The sequence below is a fragment of the Bos javanicus genome, chromosome 24 (genome assembly GCF_032452875.1).
Source record: "Bos javanicus breed banteng chromosome 24, ARS-OSU_banteng_1.0, whole genome shotgun sequence".
In the NCBI taxonomy this organism is placed as follows: domain Eukaryota; kingdom Metazoa; phylum Chordata; class Mammalia; order Artiodactyla; family Bovidae; genus Bos; species Bos javanicus.
In genome coordinates this window covers 48,729,963-48,750,657 of record NC_083891.1, presented here as the reverse complement: position 1 = coordinate 48,750,657, position 20,695 = coordinate 48,729,963, and the positions used below count along the sequence as shown (strand labels likewise).

The following is a 20,695-nucleotide window of genomic DNA, read 5'->3' as shown; positions in this document are numbered from 1 at the left end:
AAGGGAAGTCGCTCAGTCGTATCTGACTCTTAGCGACCCCATGGACTGCAGCCTACCAGGCTCCTCCATCCCTGGGATTTTCCAGGCAAGAGTACTGGAGTGGGGTGCCATTGCCTTCTCCGTGACAAAATGAGAATATAATAAAATGACATTTGGTTGGTAAGTTGAGTCTGGGCTAGAAGGACTATAGCTTTGGGCGTCCCTGAGTGAAAAAAAAAAAAAAAAAAAACTCACAGCCAGGCGTGTCCTTTTCAGGGACCTAGAAGCTGAGAGTGTCACAAAGGGTATTGGTTTCTGTTTGGTATCTGGCTTCCCTGCTTGGGTGGCTGTTGGATCTGCCCGCTGTAGTCTCTTTCTCTCACATCAGCACTAGCATTTGAGGGTCAGAGACTAGCCCTGAGACTACTGTGAGCATTCCCAGTGAAAACAAAAGCCTGTGACTATGCTGTTCACATTCTCTTTTTCTTGATCTTGTATCCTTTTAAATTAATCTTATGTGAACTGTAGCCTATTATACTTTTTTTTTTTAATTTTAAAAACATTTTATTATAAAAGATTTCAAGTGTATACAAAGTAAACAGAATGGCTGTTGCACTCTTGGGTCTCTTGATGTCTAACTGGGTCTACGAATTCCACTTAGGAGAGGGCAATGCAGTACTAAAGTAATATCTTCTTAGAGTACTTATAAATGTATCTCTTTCACGTTCCAGGGTGGAGAATATCCTGCTTTTTCCAAGATTTATCCAGATCTTTGAATTATAGAACTGTCCAATATATCCTTTTTTAACTTCCATATTCCTAACCTGTGTCACCCTAATTGTTTTCAGTCTGCCCTATGGCAAACTCCTCCCCTTTCTATCATAACTTTTGCCTTTCTCTGGACCTCTCTGACTTCAGTTTCTTTCTTCTTTCCTTCTTGTCTTTTTTCTCCTTTTATCCTTTGCTTCCTTCCATCCTCCCTCCCTCTCCCCGCTTTCCACTCTTGTTTTCTTCCTCTGGATAGTCACTTGAATTGTGTACAACGTATGTCAGATAAACTGTATCTGTGGTGTATTGGAAGGAAATGTTTTCCCTTTAATTACCAATACCTCTTTTCACAATAACCCATTTTTTTCTCTTTCTTTCTGCTAAAAGACTAACTCAAAATTTATTTTTTCCTATGTTCGTAACTGTAATCAATGATGGATGATCATGTTTCAACACATTGTTTGGATTATTTAGTGTTAAATGTTTAAACCACATCAAAAACCATTTGTTCCTTTTCTATTAATCATTAGCACTGCTAGCTTTATAGCATGCTTGCTGAGCATTTACATGTATTATGTCTCTTAATTTTCATTAAAAAACAAACTTGTGAGGTATATTTCATTTTAATTTTCAATTGCAGATAAAGAAGCCAGCTTAGAAAGATTTTAAGTTGCTCATGATCACACATTCAGAAAGTGATAAAGCCAGAACTCAAACCAAGGCAGTTTGATTAAAAAAAAAAACCCTTGTTTGTAATCATCTTGCCTGATTACTATCACCATTCACTAAATGTTCCTCCAGTTTCTCATTGATTTGCCTATTCACTACCTGAAAAGGTCTGAAAACAAACCTGGAAATTTACTTTCTCCTTCTAACTTCCAGTGATGTCAAATCAGTCTTTACTCCATAAGTAAAGTAACCAGCTATTGACACTTTAAAAATAACCCTGAAGGACCGTGTGTTTCTTGAAAGGACATACAAGAACCATGCAAAGGACTTAAACTACATCCATCTGAAACTTAGTCTCCTTTGGAAGAAGCAAAAAGCAGAGTCAAGGTGAAGAAATAGAAGGGCCCTCACTGTTTTTCTCACAGTATATAAGCCAGTAGAAATAAAAGCGAGTGTTAAACTAGATTTATATCCTGCCCTTGTCACTAGAATAGACTGCTTATTGACACTGCAACTGTATTCAGTGAAAAATGCAACCTCAGGGTAAACATTTGGCTATGTGCTGTTGTGCACTTCTTAAAACTAGATAAATTATGCCTGAACATTTTTTGAGTCTCTATTAAGTGCTGGGAATAAGATTTAAGTACCTTTACATATTTTACCCTTTTATTCCTCTTAAATCAGTAAACTAGTTACTATTATCTCACTTTACAGATAAGGAAACCAACAGGCTGCGAGAAGGCTTCCTAGGTGATTTTTAACACAGATCTCCATGTAAGAATTATCCTCTTAGGGAATTCCCTGGCCAGTGGTTGGGACTCAGCACTTTCACTGCCAGGCCTCAGGTTCAGTCCTGAGTTGGGGAATTAAGATTCTGCAAGCCACACAGCACAGCCAATAAATAAATAAATAATAGAGTCATCCTCTTAAATAATGATCCCATGTTTGCTTTATCACTGAGGGTTATTTGCATATGCCTATCTCACTTGACCTGTAAATTATCCCCATGAGGGAGGCAGAGCAAGGCTTCGAGGTGAAATTGTTGGTTCAAGGTCACTTAGCTAGTAAATCACTCAGCCTTTAATCCAGGTCTTCTCATTATAAACTCCATATTTTCAGTGTTCACTTGGGTAAACGTAAATAAGATTCTAAATGAGCAGATTTTCCAACAACTTTTTGTTGAATACTGTCATCCAAAATAGTGTTGGACACGCTGGAAATTCATTCAAAATCATTTTAAACTCTTTTTACATATTTTGAAAAGAATGCCATGATAAAGATATAAATAACATTTCCACTTTTTGCCTCTTTCAGCACTTTACCTTCTCCTACCCTCGCCTAAATGCTCCTGAAATCTTGGCTTAAGCAAACCTTTGCTATTTCTTCTTTCATGGAGTTAACCTTGAAAAGTATTGGTAGAGGAGACTATGAATCTACTGTTATTTTTAGCTGACAGGGAGTTGAGAGTTGATATTTTTTATTAAGACATTAAGCAATAGTGAATGTCTGAGACAGGAGTGACTAACTTTGGAGTACTTTCAACTTCTGCAGAAGGAGCTATACATGTGCGTTTCAGGTAGCCAAATTATCATTAGCCACTAGCACATAGCCTCTGCATCTAACTCATAAGATGATACGATCTGGCTGAATTGAAGCAACAGGACAAAATAGAAATACCACACCAAACAGGAGAGGGCATGAAAGAAATGTCATGGCTGACTATTAGTAGAGGACAGAGACAGTGAACAACAATAGTTTTGTGGTATGGTAAAGGCAAGAACTGTTTTTGTCTCTGGACAGTGTAAAATTTATACTATGTTTTCTATATTTCCAGACCTGGAAATATAGAAAACCTAGTTGCCTTAGCACATTCAGTTACCTATATAACAGTTCCACAAATGTTAAACAAGGTTAAATGAGAATTCATTATTTTCTTCCCCAAAAAAAATCAAACACAAAATGAATCAACTTTTTCTTCTGCAGTCTTCCTTAGCTCTGTAAATGACATCAATATCTACGAGTTGCTATGTCAAAAAAAAAAAAAAAAAGGAGGAATAATGAGTACTATTTGGAATAGGGTTGTGAAATTAAAGATCTAAAGAGTGAAGTCAGAGAGGACCTCTCTGAGAAGCTACATTTGAGCTCAGACTTGAAAGAAGTAGAGAGCAAGTTGTACAGATACTTGGAATCAGTTAGGGGAAAGGTTGGGGGCATGTCTGTGTTTCCCTCTAGAACAAAAGGGAGACCTGCATACTGACCATTATAAGAGTTTGTGTTCCCCAAGCTCAGAGTTCTTTTCCTATAATACAACCCACTGCATTTGCAGGGGTCATCTTTTCATCTTGAAATCACCTTGTGCAGCCCCACTAACACCAATGGACAGATCATTCAGACAGAAAATCAGTAAGGAAACATTGGCCTTAGATGGCATTTCAGACCAAGTGGACTTAATAGATTATATAGAGAATATTTTCTTCCAAAAGCAGCAGAATATTCTTTTCTAGAGCATATTGTACAGTCTCCAGGATACATAGCATGCTAGCTCACAAAACAACTCTAAGTAAATTTAAGAAAACTGAAACCATGTCAAGCATCTTCTCTTGTACTCTTATAAGTACCAGAGTACTATGAGACTGCAAATCAACCAGAAGGAAAAAATTCCAATAAACATGTGAAGACTAAACAATATGCTGCTAAACAACCAAAGAGTCACTGAAGAAATCAAAGAGGAAATTTTTTTAAATCCTGGAAACAAATGAAAATGATACTATGACCTATGCAAAATCTATGGGATACAGCAAAAACAATTCTAAGAGGGTAGTTTCTAACAATACAAGACTATTTCAGGAAACAGGAAAATTCTCAAATAAGTAACTGAAATAGAGACAGAAAAAAAATAGTAAAGATTAGTGGAACTGAGAGTTGATTCATTGAAAAGATAAACAAAATTGGTGAACCTTTACCCAGATTTAGCCAGAAAAAAAGAGGGCCCATATCAGTAAAATCAGAATCAAAAAAGAAGTTTCAACTGATACCACAGAAATAAAGGATCATAAGAGATTGCTGTAAACAAACTGTATGCTAGTAAAAGGTACAACTTAGACGAATTCCTAGAAACACACTCTCCCAAAACTGAACCATGAAGAAATAGAAAATATGACTAGACCAGTTACAAGTAATGAAATTGAATCAGTGATTTTAAAACCCTCAACAAGCAAAAATCCAAACCAAATGGTTTCATGGGTGAAATCTACTAAACATTTAGAGAAGAATTAATATCTGTTTTTCTCAAACTATTTCAAAAATTACAGAGTAAGCACTTCTGCACTCACTCTGTGAGGCAGCATCATCCTGGTACCAAAACCAAACAAAAACATCACAAAAAAAATTACAGGCCAACATCACTGATGAACATAGATGCAAAAATCCTCAACAAAATATTACCAGGCTGAACATAACAAAACATTAAAAGGGTCATGTACCATGGTCACATAGGATTTATCCCAGGGATATAAGGATAGTTCAAAAATCTGCAAATCAGTGTGATACGCAACTTTAAAAACAAATTGAAGAATAAAAATCACATGATTATCTCAATAGATGCCGAAAACTCTTGACAAATTCACCATCTGCTTTTGATTAAAAACTCTCCACACAGTAGGTTTGGAAGGAACATACCTCACATAGTAAAGGCAGTATATGACAGGTCCATACCTGATATTTATAGATCAGGAAACTCAGATATGGAGATGTTAAATAACTTGCCTTAGTTTATAAGGAAAGCTAAGATTTAAGTCCAAGCTATCTGACACCTGATAGGTGCTCCCAACCACTCCACAGTTCTACATCTGGAAGAAGTTGGGTGTCACATTGCTAGTAAGTATCACAGGCAGGACCCAAACTAGGCTTCTGACTTTTTGAGAAATTTGTAGTGTACACTACCATGATGTCTAAGTCCATTTCCTTGTACATGTTTGATCTGTGTCTAGTCCCCCAGTTACATTGCATCTTTGTCTTTTTTACACACTGCATCTTTTTTAAAGACACAAAATATCATGTTTCCTTATAAATTCTCTGAATATCTCTTCCACTGAATAAGTTGTCAAGGGTATCATCAGTGTATTGATTAAAACACAAAAACTTGAGGTACAACCAAAAATCAAAAAAACGTTTTCTCTGAATTTACTTATTTTACACATATAAAATGCCCATTTAAAAATAAAGACAATTATGATTTATAAAAATCAGTTTCAGTACCTGCTGTGACTATGTGAACAAAATTTTATCCCAGAATTCCCCTAAAGAGCTTAAAATCTGACTTGGAAAAAACAACAGCCATAGGCACATGTTGAAAAGCAACCTGTCATGGACAAAATAAGCAACTTGCAAAGGAGCTGGTGCCAGCAAACTGCCTGAGATAAAGAGACGATTTATTTGGAATCAACAGCAGTGTAGCCAGGCATTGGCTGCCTTTGTTTTCACTCACTGCCACCGTCTCTCAAGGCACAAGCTTGTTAAGGTTCTGGCTCTAGCTGGATCTCTGCTTTCCAGAATAAATCCATTTCAGTGGCTTTTATGTCATATCATGCACCTTCCCCACCAGAATGGTTAGGAGAAAACTGATTGTGCATTTGAACAATTAATATTTAGGAGAATAATCCTGAAAGAAAATTTAGAAAAAAAATTGTAAATAATTCTTAATAACTTAAAGTATCTTACCTATAAAATAGAAAGCATGTAAATGGAAATACTCAACTTTGTAAACAACATAAATGTTTATATTTTGCAGGTATCTCTTGTCTATAGTGTATAGTATAGCTCTTAAATAAAAAGTGACCCATGGTCATCTTGATTTATTAACATTGTTTGTAAGTGATTTCCTAAAAAATGATGATATTCTTTTAGTTTTTAATGACAACTGTTAGGAGACAGTGTTATTTCCAGAATGTTACTATCTTAGCCTCTTGCTACATAGTTCATTCAGGCTGTTTTGTGACATGAAACCAAAAAAAGAAAAAAAAAATTATAGCTTGCTGTTGATTTTCCCTGGTGATCAGCGATAAGAGTATTGTGGATAAATTAAATTGATAAATAATCCCCAAAACATCATTTTAGCCATTAGTTTCAAATTCCTTTCTTCCTAAGACTTGTTTTTACAGTTACTGTTAAGCCTCAATATTAACAGATTTTAAGCTTTGGCTTTTTCTTCCTGCCTTCTGATGAGTGCTTCTCTCTAAATGAAATATAAATGCAAGGTGGGTTAGCACAAGAAAGCTCAGAATTGAGGAACCTACTTAATTCACAGAATGGATAATCAACCCTGAATATTAAGGGGATTGGCTCTGATTCAGCCATCAAAGCCTTTATAGAGAGGACTGATGAGGAGAGCGGGTGAGTTAAAAGCCAGGTCACTCTAAGAAGTGGAACAATGATCATTTGACTACCATGTGAGAAAGGTATCTACTGAAAATATATCTCATGTATCTACTTGTTTAAAAAAATAACACTTTGCATTCCAGGTGATCACCTTCTTTAGCTCAAGGTTGCTACAAGCTGGAGCTGAGCTGTCAGTGGAACGAGTCCTGGAAATCATCAAGCAAGGGGTTGTCGCGCTGCCCAAGGACAGACTGAAGGTAGGACTGGGAGAAGAAACATACTGTTGTCTCTATTGATGTAAATGTTATTGTCTGAGTAGGCTCTATTCAGAATCATACTACTTACCCAGCACTTGTGCTGGGAAAAGCTCTAAATATTGCCTACTCTCCTGTACACTGACATGCAGAGCTGTGATGAAAGATTCTGATAGTTTTCCAAAAGAAGTCCCAAAAGGACTGTCTTCAGCACTGCATACATATCCTATGAGTAACCGCTGCATAATACTATGAGTAATTCAAATACTATGAATAAAGGAGCACCTTATTTTTTAACCCACTGAAATAAATTCAGTCTTGTGTGTATCATCAAGGGTTGATCGATAGGTGGTGTGGTGGTGATAGTAATGATGATCTGTTAGCTGCAGTGGTAGCTAGTACTTATACAGTGTTTACTCAGTGCTTTTGGGGGCTCTAAGTGTCTTATATATTAACTAATCAATCCTCACAACAGCCCTTTGAGGGTAAGTAGTGTTAATCATCCTAATTTTCAGATGAGGAATCTGGTACAAAGATAGGTTAAGTAATTTACCCCAAGTCATACAGTTAGGGAATTAATGAACTAGGAGATCCATTCCCCGGTCTTCAGCTCCCAAGTCCATACTCGTAATCACCACATTATTCACCGTGTACCTGGGTGTAGCTACAAAAAGAGGAGTATTTTGTGGAAGAGGTAGGGGAAATACAGTGTTTAGAGGAAACATTTAAATCTGTGCACTAAATGTGAACCTGAGGCAATCTCATGATACAAAACTCATATTTCAAGACTAATTTTCCCACAAGAAAAGATGTAAAGGGGATATTTAGGGAGAAATGCGTGAATGTACGGCATTGTCGCCTATTTTTACCTTAATACTTCTTTTAATTTTTTCTTTCATTACCTCCCTTTTTTTTTAGAGTGCTCATTCCTAAATGAACAACACACAGGGTATCATAGTGAATGTTTGGCCTTCTTCATAGTGTTTGGTCACAACTGACTTCTTTCCAAAGTTACTGTTTGGGGGTTGTGCTTTGCAGCAGTATCACTGGAACTGCTGCTTAATGAACATTGTAGGATATGAAAGTATTTTCAGTTACAACAACAGAGTTTGTCAAGCAGCAGCACATTAATCATGATCACTTGCGGAAGTCCCACTGTCCGCAGACAGCCTTGCGGCTCTCACAGTGCTGAGCAGAGGGCAGGGTGGGGGGGTCTGCTCCTCAACTAAAATGGACCAGCATGTGGCAGCGACATAAAACCTGATCACAGTTCACCAGACCCTCCAGCTCTGACTTGACTCTCTTTCCAGACAAGTCCGTAAGTGTAGAAAATTCATGTTATTTCCTCTCTTACCTAAAGTAAGATATCTGAGGTCTCTCAGGTTTTTCCTTACCTTTTTGAATTTATTTGAACTATGCCATGTTACAGGGCATGATGATTAGAGTGGCAACTCACAGGAAGTGATGGATCCTGGTGTTTAGGAAAGTCAAGAAAGAAGTGTTGCAATCGAAAGACTGTAAGGAAAGGATAATGCAGAGGAGTGAAGGGAAGGGGGATTTGAATGAGATCAAAGAACCAGTGAAGTAGAAGTCATGGAAATTGTGATTAGAGAGCAGTATAGTTAGACTGCAGATGTTCACAAGGAGCAGATCTCCATGACAACATGGCCTGGGTTCAGCCGTGAGCAGGGGACTGAAATGATATGGATGTAAACGGAAGTCAGTGTGATGGAGCCAGTTAATGGATTTGAAGTCAACCATGGGCCATACATGTGGGCATCATAGTCAACCCAGGATGATAAGTCGTGGGGGGAAAGAAAGACTGAGCCAAACACTACAGTAAATAGAGTGGCCTAGGAATCAGCATGCGGCAGGTAAAAGGAAGAGAAGAAGCTGATATTGGCCTCATATGAACAGAGCTTTGTATTTAAGAGTAGAGGAACAACAGCCAAGGAACAGCAGTGAAAACAAAGACACCAGCTGCACCTCCAGGCCCTGAAGACTAGGGAGTGTGAAGAACCATCAGCTTCTACTTCCAAAGGCTCCAGGGATTTGGGAGTCCTGAGGGGCGAACCAGGTTCTTGTTAAAGAGGTGAGAAGGAGAGACGGAAGATCCAGTGCAGGGACTGAGAATTTCGCAGGACATAATAACCATGAAGTCAGGGTTTGAAAAGGCAGTGTGGGGCACGGGAGGTTGGATCACGGGAGAGAAAGCCCAGAGCAGGATGGGAATGAGAGTTCAGGAGAAGGGGGCAATGATGAGTGATGATGAGTGTGACATTAGGTTAAAGCTTGCCACAGCTTCCACCAACCCTGAGCAAGCCTTTATCAAGCATCTGCTCTGTGACAGCTGTCGCTCTTAAGTGCCTGGGCACAGAGTGAGCAAAGATCCCTGCCCTTTCAGGGCTTGTAGTTTAGCAGGTGGAAACAGACAACAAATAATCAGCATGATGTAATAAATAACAAAATGATCTAGAGTGGTGGATGCTCTGAAAAATAAAGAAATGATCAAGCAGACTTAAGAGGGTTTGGGAGTGCCAGTGAGGATGTGGTGGGAGAAAGTTGTAGAATTAACAGAGAATGGTATAGCCAACCTTTAACCAAAAAAAAGGTGGTGAGCAAATTAGATGTGCTGCTTCAAAGTAGAATCCTAAGCAGTTCCTGAAAAGGCCCAAAGCCAGGAGGATGCCAAGCATGTTGAAGAAATAATGAGAACAAAGCAGCTAGAACTGTGTGGACAAGGGGAGAGGAGCAGAAGGTAAACAGAGATGATAAGGGGTGGGGCAGGGCAGTGGAATGGGGAGCCAGGGCAAGATTGTAAGAAGAGGAGAGGCATGGTGGGGTTTTGATTCTGGTCGGATCACTCTGGTTGATGTGTTGAGAGTAGATTGTAATGTGACTGTGAGAGCAGAAGGATCAGTTAAATTATTACTTGACTTGGACTGTGGTGGAAAGGTGGAAGTGCTAACAGTTTGTCCAAGGAATTGTCATCTGCAGTGATTTTGGAGCCCCAAAAATAAAGTCTGACACTGTTTCCACTGTTTACCCATCTATTTGCCATGAAGTGATGGGACCAGATGCCATGATCTTAGTATTCTGAATGTTGAGCTTTAAGCCAACTTTTTCACTCTCTTCTTTCACTTTCATCAAGGGGCTTTTTAGTTCCTCTTCACTTTCTGCCATAAGGGTGGTGTCATCTGCATATCTGAGGTTACTGATATTTCTCCCGGCAGTCTTGATTCCAGCTTGTGCTTCTTCCAGCCCAGCGTTTCTCAAGATGTACTCTGCATATAAATTAAATAAGCAGGGTGACAATAGACAGCCTTGGCATACTCCTTTTCCTATTGGGAACCGGTCTGTTGTTCCATGTCCAGTTCTAACTGTTGCTTCCTGGCCTGCATATAGGTTTCTCAAGAGGCAGGTCAGGTGGTCTGGTATTCCCATCTCTTTCAGAATTTTCCACAGTTTATTGTGATCCACACAGTCAAAGGCTTTGGCATAGTCAATAAAGCAGAAATAAATGTTTTTCTGTAACTCTCTTGCTTTTTCGATGATCCATTGGATGTTGGCAATCTGATCTCTGGTTCCTCTGCCTTTTCTAAAACCAGCTTGAACATCTGGAAGTTCACGGTTCATGTATTGCTGAAGCCTGGCTTGGAGAATTTTGAGCATTACTTTACTAGATGTGTGAGATGAGTGCAATTGTGCAGTAGTTTGAGCATTCTTTGGCATTGCCTTTCTTTGCAATTGGAATGAAAACTGACCTTTTCCAGTCCTGTGGCCACTGCTGAGTTTTCCAAATTTGCTGACCTTTTAGGAAATAGTTACAGTCTGCATCAGACTTTCCAGGTAGTGCTAGTGGTAAAGAACCCGCCTGCCAATGCAGGAGACACAAGAGACATGGGTTCAATCCCTGAGTCGGGAAGATCCCCTGGAATAGGAAATGGCAACCCGCTCCAATATTCTTGCCTGGAAAATTCCATGGACAGAGGAACCTGACAGGCTTCAGTGCATGGGGTCATGAGTCAAACACAACTGAGCATTATCTGTATTATTTACAAAAGCTCCAGGGAATGGTGGCTGAACATCAGTTCTGATAGACTGGTAGCAGAACTGGCCTGCAAGTATTGGAAGAATTATTTATGAAAGTGAACTTGGACTTGGACTAGGCGGTGTCAAGGACAATTTTCAGACATTGGCTAGCTTCACCTTTCATAGATGCCTGGCTCCACTTCGCTAAATGTGTGACTCATCAGTGTACGTAGGTCAATGTACGTGTATATAGCTAGTAGTATCTAGAGGCTGTCTGTACTAGAAAATTCAGAGAAAATTTTGGAGGCAACACCTTAAGACAATTTGGAAAACTTTCAGAGAATCACCAATACTGTGGAAGAACAGAGGACATACTTACAGGAATTCACAGGATCCAAGCAGAAGAGACTTACTGTCTTCAAGGACTGGAAGAATTGTTTACTAAAGCAGAGTTGGCCTTACTATGTTGATCTCAGGAACAGGAACGAGGGGGTAGACGCTTTATACAGAAAAGTTGTATTTCAGTCCCATTTAAGGAAGAGTTTTCTGCGAAATGGAACTATAGTTGACCCTTGAACAATGCAGGGATTAAGGGCACAGACCCTTCGCACAGTCAAAAACCCAGATGGAATTTAGCTGCCTTCTGTATTCCCATGTAGCTCAGTTGGTAAAGTATCTGCCTGCAATGCGGGAGACCTGGGTTCAGTTCCTGGGTCGGGAAGTTCCCCTGGAGAAGGGAATGGCAACCCACTCCAGTATTCTTGCCTGGAGAATCCCATGGACAGAGGAGCCTGGCGAGCTATGGTTCATGGAAATGCAAGAGTTGGACATGACTTAGTGTTATCTTTCTTTTCTTTCTTTCTTTTCTGTGTTCATAGTTCTTCTGAACTCATGGGTTCAACCCACCGTGGAGGGTGCAGTACTGCAGTATTTACTGTTAGGAAAAAAAAACCTATGCGTTAAGTGGATCCATGCAGTTTAAATCCTTATTGTTCAAGAGTCAACTAGAGAAAAAAAAAAGAAGAGTCAACTAGACTTAGAGATGGAATAGGCAACTTCTGGGCAGTGATGCAGTCACTCTCACAGGAGATGGTAGCATCGGAGAATGATGGCCACTTGACAGGGAGGCAGACAGGTTCCATGCTGGGTGAGGCTCTTATCTGTTGGCATGAGCTGGCCAGCACAGAGAAGGGAGGAGTCTCAGGCTGTGTGCAGGTCCAGCAGAGAGAGTGCTGAGATCCATTCCCAGAGCTTGCCATTGGCAGCAGGAACAGACAATAAGGTGTACATGTGCAATTATTTGCTGTTCCAACTGCAAGGACTCAAATATTGGTTGGCAAATCCAACTACGTGACTCTTAAGAACCTTCCATCCCTAAGAGTATTATTTTGTCTGTGTATACCAACATTTGACTCATTGGAAAAGACTCTGATGCTGGGAGGGATTGGGGGCAAGAGGAGAAGGGGACAACAGAGGATGAGATGGCTGGATGGCATCACTGACTCAATGGACGTGAGTCTCAGTGAACTCCGGGAGCTGGTGATGGACAGGGAGGCCTGGCGTGCTGCGATTCATGGGGTCGCAAAGAGTCGGACACGACTGAGCGACTGATCTGATACCAACATTATCATTCTCCTCAAAGCAGGAAATTGCATACATTTTTGATAACAGTTTTACTCTCAGATGATGCAAGAAACAGTGAGGCTATATTATTAATCTGGGGCTTTTTTTTTTTTTAAATGACAAAGAGCTCACATTTCAGTTCATCATAGCAAAGGAAGAAGTAGTCCCATTTGTATGCCAGAAGTACAGAAATTGCTAAAAGTTGAATATGGCTCATAACAAGAAAACATATAATACAAGAGGGATGGAAAACAAAATAAAAAAATATTAACTGTACAATCACTGATTGTCCTGTGCAAACGAACATGAGAACTGCGTTTGGACTGAAGTATGTTTTCAACTCTGCCTAGCAGTCGCTGCCTTCTCCAGTCTCCTCCGCATCACAGAAAAGCGCCAGGATGCATTTCCCAGAATCCTCCCTTCTTGTAGTTCTGAGTTGAAGTCGCCAAGGAGAGGCACACTTGCATAAACGGAAAGCAGAAGAGTTATTGTTGTTCAGTCGTTCAGTTGTGTCCAACTCTCTGCGCCCCCACAGACTGCATCACGCCAGGCCTCCCTGTCCCTCACCATCTCCCAAAGTTCGCCCAGGTTGATGTCCATTGAATCAGTGACACCATCCAACCATCTCATCCTCTGCTGCCCTCTTCTCCATTTGCTTTCAGTTTCCCTCCGCATCATCTCTTCATCAGGCAGATGAGAAGGAGCCATTATTCTCCAGAGGCAGCTCCTGCTTGGCTTCATGCTGTGTAGGCAGTAAGGGTCGTTGATGGCTCCCACAATACTGAGGTTTGCTGCAGCTGCTTGCTGTGAGCTCTTGAGAACCACCCGCCCCAGTGCTGTGGACAGTCTTCTGTCACAGCTTCTCTGATTTTGCCTTTCTAACAGTTACATAAATTTGTTTTCCCTACAAAATCCTTTATACTTAAGTTATAGAGAGTAGCTTCTGTTCTCCCTACCAAACCTGTCAGAGAAATAAAACCCCTGATTGCAAACAGAAAGCCATTTAATATAGGAAATTTAGCAGTCATTGAAAGGACCAGGGAAGCCAACTTCAGCGAAAGCCAGTGCTGGCTTTCAGGAAATCAGAAGTGGTAAGAGTGTCGTCACCAATGGTCTGGCCTGCCTGCAGCATCTCTATGGAGGTCTGCAGGGAGATTGCTGGAAACCACTGGCAAAACGCTTGCTGAAGCTCACAGCCTGCCCACCGCTGTTACCAGAGCACCAGTGGCCTCTGTGTCTCTTCTGCCTTCTGAAATACAAGTTCGTCTCATCACCACAGTCTAACCCAAAGCCCTTCTGGGGAGATGCTGGGGGCGTAGTTTCCAGGCTTTCACCATGAAAGGGGAAGTAAGGTGCTTGAGTCACCAACAGTGTGGCATACCACCGAAAGAAACAAGAAGCAAAATGAGAAGCTTCTTGATGAGCGCGGAGTTTTTAAAGGATGTGTACAGAAGATGGAAAGAATGTTATGTATAGAGAACAAATGTAATGGAGTGGCATGAGCTTAAATAAATGTTGTCAGAAGACTCGAATTGGAAGGGGACTTTGACCCTCTGAGAGAAGAAAGCAACAGAATAAGTCGTGGGCCTTCAGCATAGGAACAGTGGAGAAAATGACATAATTGATTGATGCATTCTCCCATTTTCAAATGCTCGTTTATCTCCTTCATTTGAGAATAATCTCAAACTGGAAAAGAATATATCTTTTAAGCAAAATCAAACCCCAAGGTAAGTATAAGAATGGTACAAGAGCTGCCAGCCTTCTTTCATCTTAAGCCTCAGATACACGGTTTCTCACAATGCTGGCAGATACAGCCTGTGTGCAAAATTTGAGAACTCAGTCCCCACATTAATACTAATAGTGCTATAAGACACTCTTCTAAGCACTTTATAGCACCATGAGTTAGTGCTGCTGTCCTGATTCTAGGCAAGGCAGCTAAGCCTCAGAGAAGTTACTGTCGGCAAAACTGAGGTTCAAGCCGAGGCGTCTTTTTCCGGAGTCCGTCTCATTCACCCTGCCCTGTACCTACCTTATTCCTTGCTGGTGCGACCACACTGTGGTGGTTCGGTTCCACCTGAGCAACTCATCAGTAAAATAAACTGTGTTCACAAGCAGGTGACGTTACAGTAAAGACCCTGTTAAGTCACATGAGGTTAGGAGCAGAGAATATGTGACTTGGAAAAAAAAAGGAAAATATAAGAACTGTTCAACTACTTTAAGGATTATACTCTAAAAGAGGAAGTAAGCCTTTTATTTTATACCACAGGGCAATGAATGGGTAGTGACTGAATACAGACAGGTATTAGTTCCACCTAAGGAAATGTTTTCTGATGGGTCAGGTTCTTTAGTAGTCCATATGGAGCTTCATGAAGTAGTGAAGTGTTGTATTCACAGTAAAGTCTGGATGATAAATGTGAAAATTGAGCCAGATGACAAAGGGGCTCAAATCTATAAGACAGGGGAAAGATGGAAAGAGTTCTTGTTGATAAAAAAGTTGTACAGGATGATCCCAAAGATTTCAGGCAGTTCTTTTTTTTTTTTAATACTTATTTATTTGGCTGAACCAAGTCTTAGTTGTGGCATGCAAGATCTTTAGTGGCAGCATGTGGAATCCAGTTCCCTAAGCAAGAATCAAACCCAGGCCCCTTATTGGGAGCACGGAGTCTTAGCCGCGGGACCACCAGGGAAGTCCTTGTAATTCTTGTGCTGTATTCTGTGCTTAGTCACTCAGTTGTGTCTGACTCTGCAACCCCATGGGCTGTAGCCTGCCAGGGTCCTCTGTCCATGGGGATTCTCCAGGCAAGAATACCGGAGTGGGTTGCTGTGCCCTCCTCCAGGGGATCTTCCCAACCCAGCGATTGAACCTAGGTCTCAGACTCTGCAGATTCTTTACCTTCTGAACCAACAATTCTTATGAGTAAGAATTCTTATAATTCTTGTGAGTCTAGAATTCTGTCTTCTAAAATTCCATGAAGAATTTTTGTAGGGCAGCACCCTAATAACATCCTTCAGCTGTTCAGAGGTGAGGCTCTGTTGAGCCTGATAAGGTCTGGGATCCTTAGGCTGGACTTCTAGACCATCCACCATCTAGCCCAGCCTGCCCTTCCACGCCTTTGTCTCCCTATTACCATACCCCAGCCCCACCCGGTGCTCCAGCCAAGCAGAACTAGCTCTGTGCCTTCTTCCTTCCCGCATGTTTGGATTCGCTCATACAACTTTCTTTTCCCAATATACCATTCTCCATCCCCTCCACCTTTGCTTTTTGTTTATTCAAATTCTAAGCATTCACCAAAGCCCTTGATAAATCTAACAACTTTATGAAGCCTTTCCTTTTATTTCTCAACCTATCTGTGCCTCCTCCTCTAAATACCCACTGTATTTTATATGTACATTTTTGGGAACTCCTCTCCTGTTCTACCTTTATGCAGTTATTTAAATGTTTTCTCTCTCCCACTCACCTATAACTTCCTTGAGAATACGGGTCATGTCTTAGTCACCTGCATCCTCTTGATACCTACCTAGTTCAGTGTCTGGTACATAGTAGTTACTTAGTAAATGTAGTAACTAGATAAATGAAAAGCTCATTTTATATATTCTAAAGAGGAAATGGGGATTTGTTATAGAATTCAAGAGTTCTGGAGTGAAATATCCTATCTCCAGACCTGCTTTTCTAATTTTTAATTTACCACCCTCTTTACAATTTTAATTAACTTAATTGTCTCTCCCTATATGTGTCAGGCACTGTTCTAAACTCTGGATATAACAGTGGGCAAAATAGACAAAAATCCCTGCCTCATAAAGCTTTATTTGTGTGTGTGTGTGTGTGTGTGTGTGTGTGTGTGTGTGTGTGAAGGAGATAGTAAGATAAATAATTTACAAGTGTGCAATATAGTGACTCACCATTTTTAAAGTTTATTCCATTTATAATTATTATGAAATATTGGCTCTATTCCCTGTGTTGTACAATAAATCCTTATAGCTTACTTTGTAGTATTTGCTATCTTCGGTTCAGTTCAGTCGCTCAGTCACATCAGACTCTTTGCAACCCCATGGACTGCAGCACGCCAGGCCTCCTTCTCCATCACCAACTCCCACAGTTTACTCAAACTCATGTCCATTGAGTCAGTGATGCCATCCAGCCATCTCATCCTCTGTCGTCCCCTTCTCCTCTCGCCTTCAATCTCCCAGCATCAGGGTCTTTTCCAATGAGTCAGCTCTTCTCATTAGGTGGCCAAAGTATTGGAGTTTCCACTTCAACATCAGTCCTTTCAATGAAGACCCAGGACTGATCTCCTTTAGGATGGACCGGTTAGATCTCCTTGCAGTCCAAGGGACTCTCAAGTCTTCCCCAACACCACAGTTCAAAAGCATCAATTCTTCAGCGCTCAGCTTTCTTTATGATCCAACTCTCATATCCATACGTGACCACTGGAAAAACCATAGCCTTGATTAGACGGACCTTTGTTGGCAAAGTAATGTCTCTGCTTTTTAATATGCTGTCTAGGTTGGTCATAACTTTCCTTCCAAGGAGTAAGCGTCTTTTAATTTTATGGCTGCAGTCACCATCTGCAGTGATTTTGGAGCCCCAAAAAATAAAGTTTCCAGTGTTTGCTATCTTAGGTAGTGGTAAATAAGAAAAATGGGGGCTCCTCTGGTGGTTTAGTAGTAAAGAATCCACTGCCAATATAGGAGACATGGGTTCAGTCCCTAGGTTGGGATTATCTCCTGAAGAAGGAAATGGCAACCCATTCTAGTATTCTTGCCTGGGAAATCCCATAGACAGAGGAGCCTGGTGGGCGGGCTACAGTTCATGAGGTCACAGAAAGAGTCAGACATGACTTAGCAACTAAACAACAACAAATAAGAAAATTAGAGGAATGTAGACAATATTGGGGAGGGAGCAGTCTTATTAATAGATAGTAAAGAGCAGTCTTAGTAATAGGTAGTAATAGATAGGGTATTGAGAAGAGAAGATATTTGATTGTCCTTTACATTTTATTTTAAAATAATTTTAGACTTACAGATAAGTTGCAAAAGTAATAGAGACAGTTCATGTAAACCCTTCATCTAGGATCCTCTGATGTTAACAACACATATAACTATAGTACAATTATCAAAACCAGAAAATTAACATAAGTACAATACTGTTAACTAAATTACAGACCTCATTTGAATTATGCCAGTTGTTTTTTTCTCCCAGTGTTCTTATTTTGTTTCAGAATTTTTTCAAGACCCACATTGTATTTAGTTCTTAAATCTCCTTAATCTCCTCTAACCTGAGACTGTTCCTCAGTCTTTCCTTATCGTTCATGACCTTGATGCTATGGATGTTGGCTGGTCAGTTATTTTATAGGATGTCACTCAACTTGGGTTTTTCTTATGTTTCCTCATGATTATATTGAAGTTATATAAGCATTTGGCCAAAATACCATGAAAGTACCATTGTGTCCCTCTCAGTTCATTGTCTCAGGAGATACCTGGTGTCAGCCTATCTCACTACTCTTGATGTTACGCTTGATCAGTCAGTCACTGTGATGTCTACCAGATTGCTCCAGTGAAAAGTGACTATTTCTGCCTTCGTTTTCAATTACTATCTTAGGAGTGAGACTTTGCTAACATCCTGTTTCTCCAGACACTTTTGCCTTGATTTTATCATTCATCAGTGGAGCGTCCCTACACAGTTATTACTGTGGTGTTTACCTAACGATAATTTTGTATTTTATCCTATAGATTATAATCCAATACTGTCATTTATTTTGATGCCTAAATTGTTCCAGCTCTGGCCAGCGGGAGCTCCTCCAGATTAACTCCTGTATCCTCCCCAGCCCTGGAATCAACCACTTCTTCAATGACCCTGATTCCCCCCCCCCCTTTTTTTTAAATGGTATTTAGGAAACAAGACCTGGGCGCTAGCCGCCATCTTCTAAGAACTTTCTGTACTCTTCCACTCGCCTGTCCTTTCCCACCTCCTTTCTCTTCAGATAGTTAGCACTTCCTCACTCTGCTATGATCCCCAGGTACTCTTTTGTATCTGTCCCTCCCCTATGATAAATCTCAGCTCCTCTCTTTTGGGTTGTCTCTCACTAGTTCTGTTTTTAGTCCATTTTTTTCTACTTATTCTGATCGCAAATTTTATATACTGAAAGTTAATTTTATAGTTCACTGTAATACTTACCTTAAAGCAAAATGAATTACACTGTAGAGGCTATATGTTTGAATGTTACTTTGTTGTTCATTTATTATACTATATATTCAGAAAGGAAATATCCTTTATATTTGAGACAGTAAAATATAAGTGAGAAATATAACTCTTGTTTTTTTTTATTTATGACTGAATAAATACAGAGATTTATTGATCTGTGGAAGGTCTCAGGCCAGTTAACTCTTAACTTAGAGGAAGATCCCATTGAAGCCAAGGTCATGGATAAATTCCTTAAGTGGGACGGTTAATTTTTTTCTGGAACATAGCCAAAAACTGTATTCTTGACAGCAGCTTACCATCTCACTCTGTGGTTGCAAGAGGGACAGATAGATGGAGGATGGATGATTCAGCTTAAAAAGAGAGAGAAATCCATTCCCAGTACTAGAAAAGAAACCAAAATTACATTTACTCACAGATGGTGAGTCACCCTCAGTTGGTTTAAATGATAGCACATTATTACCACAGATGTTTCCAGAAAAAAAGACTGTTTATAATCAAGCCTTATCTCAATTATTTTAATCATCTTTTTGGGTTGTTTATAATAAAGTGAATCACTTAAAACCTCTAGAGTTTAATTCACAGGATTGTGCTGTATCTAAAGTTGATTGAAAATTCAAGCTGTGTGTTGAATAATATTTGTACTATGCCACATGACAGCACATTATAGTCTTTTGGGTGGTTCACTAATATATACTGATAAAATAATTGTTGGGTATGTAATAATAGCTTTGTACATGAGATTGATGTAAAAGAGGTTATTTCACATTGGAAATGCTGTTATAGTGAGCTCTTTGTGAAAGTGCGCAACAGTATGTACTTACTGATTTGTTCTTTCTTAAAATATAAATTAAACATTTAGATAATTTAGAACCGCCTTTTGGGTTGTTAAGAGAAGCACAGTGCCTCTTACTCATGAGACATTAGCCAGCTAATGTCAACTGAAGAAGATGAGCCAAAAGTTTTTGAAGTTTTCCTTGCGTTGCAGAACTGAAGCCAAATTTGTTGAAGAATTATTCTTCCAATTTTGGGCAAGTAAACATTAAGATCTGGAAGCCCATGGCATAGTAATTGACTTCCAACCAAATAAAATATTTTTCAATCAAATGTTATTTGACATAGCCTTGTAAAATATTTGTATAATATCCTGTGTGGGAATATATACTCTTTGGATAAATCTGTCTATATAGTTAAACAACTTGGCTGTTCAGAGTAAATAGTATTAATATCATTCTAAACATCCTCTTCTTACTGGTATTGCGTGAAGTCTGGGAAAGGCAATACCAGGTAATTAGTTTTTTGGGACCCTCCTGCATAAACAGAGACATAAAGAACAGGCTCTGAAATCCTATGATGCTTATTTCTCCTTTCGAGTTTGGAAGCAAATAAATAAAGCTAGTGTGTCCTCCAGGAGCTCAGTCAGAAGCCACAGCTCAAAGTTTCTCACTGTCCACATCTACAGCAGGGCCCGCCCGCTGGCTCCCATTTCACCGACTAGTGAGCATTGGAGATGTCACGATGATCGGTCAGAATTCATCCAGGGATTTCCCTGGCATTGCAATGCATAAGAATCCGCCTGCCCGTGCGGGAGATACCGGTTTGATCCACGGTCCTGGAAGATGCCACGTGCTGTACAGCAACTAAGCCCACGCGCCACAACTGCTGAGCCTGCGTGCTGCAGCTGTTGAAACTCACACGCCTGGGGCCTGTGCTGCGCAACTAGAGAAGCCTGTGCACAGCAACGAAGACCCAGCACAGCCACTCCAGTTAATTAATTTTTTAAAAATTCATCCAG

At 40.1% G+C, this 20,695-nt stretch overlaps 1 protein-coding gene across 9 annotated transcripts in view; it reads left to right on the top strand.

Moving 5' to 3' along the window:
- DYM (dymeclin) overlaps positions 1 to 20,695 on the top strand; it is a 400,415-nt gene that overhangs the window by 325,954 nt on the left and 53,766 nt on the right. For all 9 annotated transcript variants that reach the window (XM_061400135.1, XM_061400133.1, XM_061400128.1 and 6 more), the window contains one exon: positions 6,936 to 7,049. In XM_061400135.1, coding sequence (XP_061256119.1) covers positions 6,936 to 7,049 — 114 coding nt within the window. The remainder of the gene's footprint in view (positions 1 to 6,935; positions 7,050 to 20,695) is intronic.